Source organism: Ambystoma mexicanum, chromosome 9 (genome assembly GCF_040938575.1).
Source record: "Ambystoma mexicanum isolate Mex_15411 chromosome 9, UKY_AmexF1_1, whole genome shotgun sequence".
Lineage (NCBI taxonomy): Eukaryota > Metazoa > Chordata > Amphibia > Caudata > Ambystomatidae > Ambystoma > Ambystoma mexicanum.
In genome coordinates, this window is record NC_090931.1 from 207,621,761 (window position 1) to 207,629,014 (window position 7,254).

The 7,254-nt window shown below is 42.6% G+C and overlaps 1 protein-coding gene across 1 annotated transcript; it reads right to left on the reverse strand.

The window, feature by feature from the left end:
- Positions 1 to 1,204: 1,204 nt before the first annotated feature.
- Positions 1,205 to 2,719, reverse strand: LOC138487296 (general transcription factor II-I repeat domain-containing protein 2A-like). Its single transcript, XM_069613907.1, has one exon. The coding sequence runs from the start codon at positions 2,717 to 2,719 to the stop codon at positions 1,205 to 1,207; it is 1,515 nt and encodes a 504-aa protein (XP_069470008.1).
- Between the last annotated feature and the right edge of the window lie 4,535 nt (positions 2,720 to 7,254).

Here is a 7,254-nt window from a genome sequence, read left to right on the forward strand (position 1 = left end):
TCAAAATTTTATACACTACAGGAGAGACCTTATCTATAATTCGAAATGGCCCCTGCCAGGCCGCTAGAAATTTAGAATTTTTCTGTTTACTTTTTCCAAAATGAAACTTGTACACCTGATCCCCTACACTGTATTCCTTTACTGATGTCTTTTTATCATAATATGACTTTGCACTGTCAGCAGCTCTTTCCAGATTTCTCTGCACAAAAGCAAATGCATGTTGCAAATGCCTCCTCAGTTCATCAATATATTCATGAACTGTGGATGCACTCACAAGGGTTTGCTCATGTGTTCTGTATAGTAGGTGTTGTGGTAACACCATTTTCCTACCTGTTAAGACCTCATGGGGGCTAACACCTGTTGCTTTGGCAGGAGTCGACCTGATTGCCATCAAAACCAATGGTAAACGCAAATCCCAGCTGGAACCTGCCTCTGCTACAAATTTCTTTAAAATATCCACAACAGACCTATTGCTTCTTTCAACTGTACCTGAAGACGCCGCCCGATATGCGATATGTAGTTTCCTTTTCACACCTAGTATTTGCCATACCTTACTCATTAGAGTACTTGTGAAATGACTTCCTCTGTCTGACTCAATTCTTTGTGGCAACCCAAACCTTGAGAACACATGGTTCACCAGCAATGTGGCTGCTGTTTGCGCACTACAATCTGGTGCAGGAATGCACTCAATCCACTTCGACATCAAACATACCACACTCAAAATATAACGGTGTCCCCTGCTCGACCTTTTTAAAGGACCTACATCAGTGATGGGCAACCTTTTTGGCGTGGTGTGTCAAAAATCGGCAAAAGATCGAGCATAACTCGCGTGGTGTGTCACTTCGACAAAAAACATAATTTTGCGCAATTTATAGTAGTTTAAACTACAAAAATGTATAATTGCAATATATAATTGTATTTAATAAACCAAAAACAAATTATTTAACATACCTGCTTAGTAACTTCTTTGTTCATCAGTCGATTTCGTATGTTGCCCTTGATATTATTGAACTTATTTGGGGTGCCGTGAACCAGGGCTGTGGAGTCGGCTGCTTCCAGCTCCACGTCCTCATCAACATGCCACTCCAGCCCGCCCCTGCTATGAATATTCCTAGTTACGTGAGGGCGAAGATTATGAATATTCAGCCCTGCCGTGAACTGAGATAAGTGAGGGGGAGGGCAAATTCTTTAACTAACCTGCCTATTAGTGACTTTTTTGTTGCTGAATTTCATTGGCTAAATCTTCAATTGAAGGTTGGTATTTTGTACACTTCAGGCCCAAGCAAGCGCTAGTAACCTCATCTGTCAATCTGTTTCTTTTGTTGGTTTTGATATTATTAAATGCTGAGAATAAGGTCTCACAAAAGTACGTAGAAGGAAAAATTGTGAGTAAAGCTGTTGCTATATTTGTCAGGGTGCTAAAAGTGTCTGGTAGTCTGTTCCAGGCACTCCAAATTTCCTGTTCGTAGTGGCACTCATCTTTATTCTCCAAGCGGCCCCTTTCCAGATTCTCAAGCTTTGACCTCAAGTCGACAAACACCTGAGCCCAGATGCTGTCTTGAAATTCTGCAAGCTGCATCTCCAAATCATCTATTTGCATCCATTGGAAACCATTTAATTCCAAACTATTGTAGACTACTACATCAGGATACTTAATTATTTTCATGGTCTGTTCTAGGCTTCTAAATTGACTAAATCTATCAGTAAACTGGTCAAGTAACGAGTCTAAAACATGCTGGTACTTCATATGCAAGAGTTCCACTTCATTTCGTACAGCTGCACTGGCCTTCTCAAAATGCTTTTGTACTCGAGGAAAATACTTATACGTTTTAGTTTCTACATCTCGCTTGAAAATTTTTACTTTACTTTCAAAAGCTTTTATGTATCCAAACATAACATCAATACTTTTGCCAAAACCTTGTAACTTTAAGTTCAGTTCATTAACATGAACAGAGAGATCTGTAAAAAACATCAGGGTGTTGACCCACTTATCATCATTGAGCTGAGGAAAGTTTCTCAGACCCTTCTCTTCAAGAAATATCTTAATTTCTTCAAAGCACTCCACAAAGCGCTCAAGAACCTTGCCTCGGCTCAGCCATCTTACATTATTGTACATCAGCAGTCCACTGTAGGTGGAATCAACCTCCTGTAAAAGTGCTGAAAATTCTCGTTTGTGAAGGGGGCGAGCAGCTATTAAATTAACTATTTTTGTAACAACTGACATTAAGTCATTTAAGTCAGTGAATCCTGCCTTGGCACATAAAGCCTCCTGATGGATAATACAATGAAAAGGCACAATCGGATGTCCAATAGCATCTGTAAACAATTTCACAAATCCAATTTTTTTCCCCACCATGTTTGGGGCACCATCTGTCGTCACTGACACAACTTTAGATATATCAATGCTTAGGTCGCAGAATGTTTGCATAACAACCTTACATATTTCGCTTCCTGATGTACTTGTTGGCACTGATACTAACTTTATCAACTCTTCTCTCATTGTGTGACCATCAGAATATCGACCAATAATGGCCAACTGAGCATGCGATGTGACATCAGTAGTTTCATCAAGAGAGATGGAAAAATATTTACAATTCCTTATGTCTCTCTTTAATTGATGTTGTACGTTTGTGTTCAGTCTCATTATTCGGTCTTTTATGATGTTTCTACTGAGTGGTAACTCAGATATTCTCTTAATAATTGCATCTTTATTCTGCATATCGTGAAATAGAACTGGCGCACATCTTAGGAGAGTTTCTTTAATAAATTCTCCCTCATTAAGCGCTTTTGCATGCTGAGCTATGGAGTGAGCAATGCTCAAACTTGCAGAGTTTAAATTTGTAGAGCCTTTTATAAATTTAAGGATGGAGTTAGATTGGCTCTTATAAAGGTGTAGCTTCATGGAAATGTATTCCCTCCTTTCATCCTCACTTTTTTCCAAGAGCTGGGAATGATTAGTTTCAAAATGTCTATTTATATTCCACGTTCTGCTTACTACCGTTTCAGTACATAGAACGCAAAATGATCTGCCATTTTTTTCTATAATGCCATACATCTCGCTCCATGTCTCTTGAAAGGGTCGGCCACTGGTACTACCACTCCCTTTACTTAACCTTTGTTTTTTATTTTTTGGGTGCTCCATCAGTCGGCCAGTGACAGCAGATAGAATTATAGATAGCTTGTTAGGCTAGTTAACCCCTAATTGGCTAACACAACCTCCCCCTCACTTATCTCAGTTATTGTGGGCAATTACAAGTCCATGGCACCCCAATAGTTGTTGCTAATGGCGCTCACAGTTCCCCCCGGCACTCCGCTGTTCCCTGCTGTGGTGCGGTCGTAACCGGAAGTCCCAGGAGTAGACTCTCTGTGCCGGAGTTCAGGCCTACAGACAAAAGGGGTTGAAACTTTTATTACTACATGACTACAACTCCCAGCATGCCTGTATACAGCCTACGGCTCTGCAGCTACGCCAAATCTAAAACTCCCAGCATGTTGCACTTGACTATATATAGGGGGACCTTTTCTTACAAGTGTAAATTGCAATCAGGGGAGTGCCAGCATTAGATGCGGTTGGGTCCCCTGCATGCAACTGTAAACATCTGCAAGGAGTGTGAAATTAAAGAGTAAAAGTAGGCACAATCCCCTTCACTCGTCACTTTTAAGCTCCGTTTTGCAAAAACAGTAAACGCAGCTTGAAAATGATGCTTTGCAGGCGACTTTTATTAACAGATTCCTATGGAATCCGCCTGCTCATTAGCATGTGCAAATGTAAAACGGATTCTAAAGGAATCCAATGGTTTTATGCCTGCATGAAAATATCATGCAGGCCTAAATAAAACTGGGTGCTCATCCAAGACGGGGGGGGGGGGGAGGGAGTAAAGCAGGAATGCAAAACTCCCTCTGTGCCCCTGCAACGCATTGGAAGGGCAAGAAAATGAGCTGAAGGTCCAAATGGAAGCGTGAAAGCAATGCCGCCTGCTTTTGGGTTTTCATTTTGCAAAAACCACTCAGTGTGAAATCACACCATAATATGTAAGCTACAAGTTACAGGGGGGGGCAGAAGGGAGATGGTCGTGCAGCCTGGCTCCCCTCTGGTGCCCAGTGCACCCGACAGCCTCCCGCGGGCGCCGTATTGGCCACCCCCCTGGCACCAAAAGCTGCCTCTGCTACTGGCCACAACTGTACACTCATTTAGCCAGGCAACCCGGTGTAGCATGAATCCGTCTTTCCAAGTCTCCAGTGAGCTAAAGACTTGGTTGAGACTCTCCCAGGGGCCATCCACCCAAGACCAGGTCAATGGGCTGTGTTCGTGCTGGTAGAGAGACTCCCAGACCCCCCTTTGATTTTCATGTCCATTACAGCTGGGCTTGTTAGAAACCAGATGTGTAACTTCAAACTATTTAATGAATACGCTGATCAATTTCCCACTCCATTCATTGATCTTGAAACCGACGAACAGGTGTCCAGCCGTATTTTTACTATTCTTAAATGGTAATTCACAAGGGATCAGCATGAACACTCTTTGTAACTATTATATTTAATTAATCATTTACACTACAACCAACATCAAAGGTCCTTGTTGCTTATTTCCCAAATGAAGTGCAGGTTCTTGCATTTGAGAATGTCCAACATAAGCTCGATGTTTCCCTGCAAAAAAGCAATGTTTGTAACTTTTAAGCCTGTTCTTAAATGACTACTTCAATAGTCTACTTTGGCTTAGCACCCACTAATATAGTAGTATGGTTATGGTGCAACATGCGTGTAGTTTTGGCTCAGCAGCAGTTCAGCTGAGCCAAAACTACAACGCCCAGCATGCCCTGATAGGTTTGGGGTCTGCAGCAGACCCCAAACCTAAGTAGCATTATTGCTAATAATATATAAAAAATATAATCTTTCCCCACTTTCCTTCCCCTGCTTACCGTGAAGGTCAGTCTGGCAGCGACTGAATTGCAGCCTGACTGGAGAGAGGAGCGCACTGTTCCCGCGCTCCTCTCCTGCGGGTCCTCCCTAACGTCCTTGCCGTGCTGGAGAGAGGCGCGCACTGTTCCCGCGTTCCTGTCCTGCGGGTCCTCGCTAACGTCCTTGCCGTGCTGGAGAGAGGCGCGCACTGTTCCCGCGTTCCTGTCCTGCGGGTCCTCGCTAACGTCCTCGCCGTGCTGGAGAGAGGCGCGCACTGTTTCCGCGCTCCTCTCGCCGTGCTGATGACGTGTGTGCGCCAGCCCCTGCGCTCAGAAAGGGGCTGGGCTGGGCTTCACTGTCAGGCGGCGGCGATACAGTAAGTGAGTGTGGGTGGGGGTGATCACACGTCCCGCCCCCCCGCCCCTCCAGCACAGATTCTTTCATCCTCGGCGGCCGTGCAGGAGCCGAGGATGAATCGCATGAAATCCAGCGCGTGTCACCCCAAATGGCTACGCGTGTCAGCACTGACACGCGTGTCATAGGTTCGCCATCACTGACCTACATAGTCTATTTGCAAATCTGACCATGGGAGAGTTAGGCCTCTTTTCATCAATGGTGCTCTATGCATTGGTGAAGCAGGTTTAAATTGGGCGCATACTAGACATCCTCTAGTATATAATTCCACATCTTGGGACATATGAGGCCAGTAAGCATAATCTTTTAGTATTTCTAATGTTTTTTGTGAACCTCTATGGCCTGCAGTTATGGCATCATGTGCATGGTGTAGCATTAGTCCTCTGAATGAAAGGGGTACTACCCACTGTATTTGCCCTGTTATGGACTCTCTAATCATGAGTCCATCCTGTAATCTAATTCGTGTTTTGTTCTTTAATAACACCCTCAACTCTTCTTTTCCCATACAATCATTTTCTGTTGAAGGATTTTGTTCAGGATCTATCAAATGATTATAATAGATTCCCAAAATTTGATCATTCTTTTGTGCCTCAATCAAATCTTGGTCTGGCGTGTCATGACTCCACTGCACCACCGGTTGATCTACCTCCTTTGGTGCTTTAGAACGTGTGACTGCATCAATTTGTATTTCACCCATTAAATAATCAATAGGTAGCAATTCTCCCATCACAGCCCCAATCTTAGCCAGGTGGTCTGCCTTATCATTTCCCTCCTTATCCTCTCCTGGTGTTTTTAAATGCCCACGAATTTTTCTCCAGTATATTGTTAAATTATTTTCTGACACCAATTTGTCTATGGCTTGTATCATTTTTCCATGTTTAAGTGGCTTTTTGTTGTATGTAACCATGCCTCTTGCTTTCCAACCAGGCAAATACTCCACAAAGCTATTCCGTGCATAGTCAGAATCAGTCACCAGGACAATTTCACTGAACTTTTTATCAACTGCAGTAGTAATTGCTTTATAAATAGCTGCCAATTCCGCCACCTGACTGCTCCTATCTCCAATCCTCATCCCTATACTGGGAACGCCTTCACATTTCAACCAGACATTTCCTATTCCTGCCACTAATTGTTTATTACTGTCATTTTCAATGTGAAAAGCACAACCATCCACATATACAGTTGGCAAATCCTTGCATGTTTTTTCATCAAAAGCTTTGTGTGGTGATTGTTCAAATTCCTGTAAACTAGTTTCCACTTCCATTTCATTTGGTATTTGTTCAGCTGCACAGTCATGTAAGTCAGCTAACCCTTGAGCAATTGGGCTCTTTTTATTTTGTCCATATCTCACTTCTACGGGAAAACCTTGTAATGCCAGCGTCCATGAAGTGATTCTGGATTGTGCTAGATTGCCTGATCTAATTCTTTTACTCTCTAAAAATTGCAAAGGTTGATGATTTGTTTCAATAATCACCTTTTCTCCCTGAACAATGGGGCGGAAATGTTGTAGCGCCCACACAGTGGTTAATAGGGCCTTTTCACATTCATTAAATTTCATTTCAACTTGGGAAAATGCCTTACTTGCATATGCAATGGTTTTGTGATTCAAATCGTGTTTTTGTGATAACACTGCTGACATATAATGTTCAGAAAAACCTATTTCTATAAAGAAATCCCTGTCCTTTATGGGGTATGCTAAACATGGTGCCTTTACAAGACATTCCTTTAATTTAGCCACTGCATCAGACTGCCCTCTTTCCCATTTCCAGGGAGTATTCAGTTTAAGCAGTTTAGTCAATGGTTGAGTGATTTCTGCATAATTTTCAATGAACTTTCTGTTATAGCCTGTCATCCCTAATAAACTTTTTACTCCTTTCACATTTTTAGGATCTTTTAATCTTTGTATGGCCTCTATTTTCTTCCTTTGTGGATTTAGCCCAT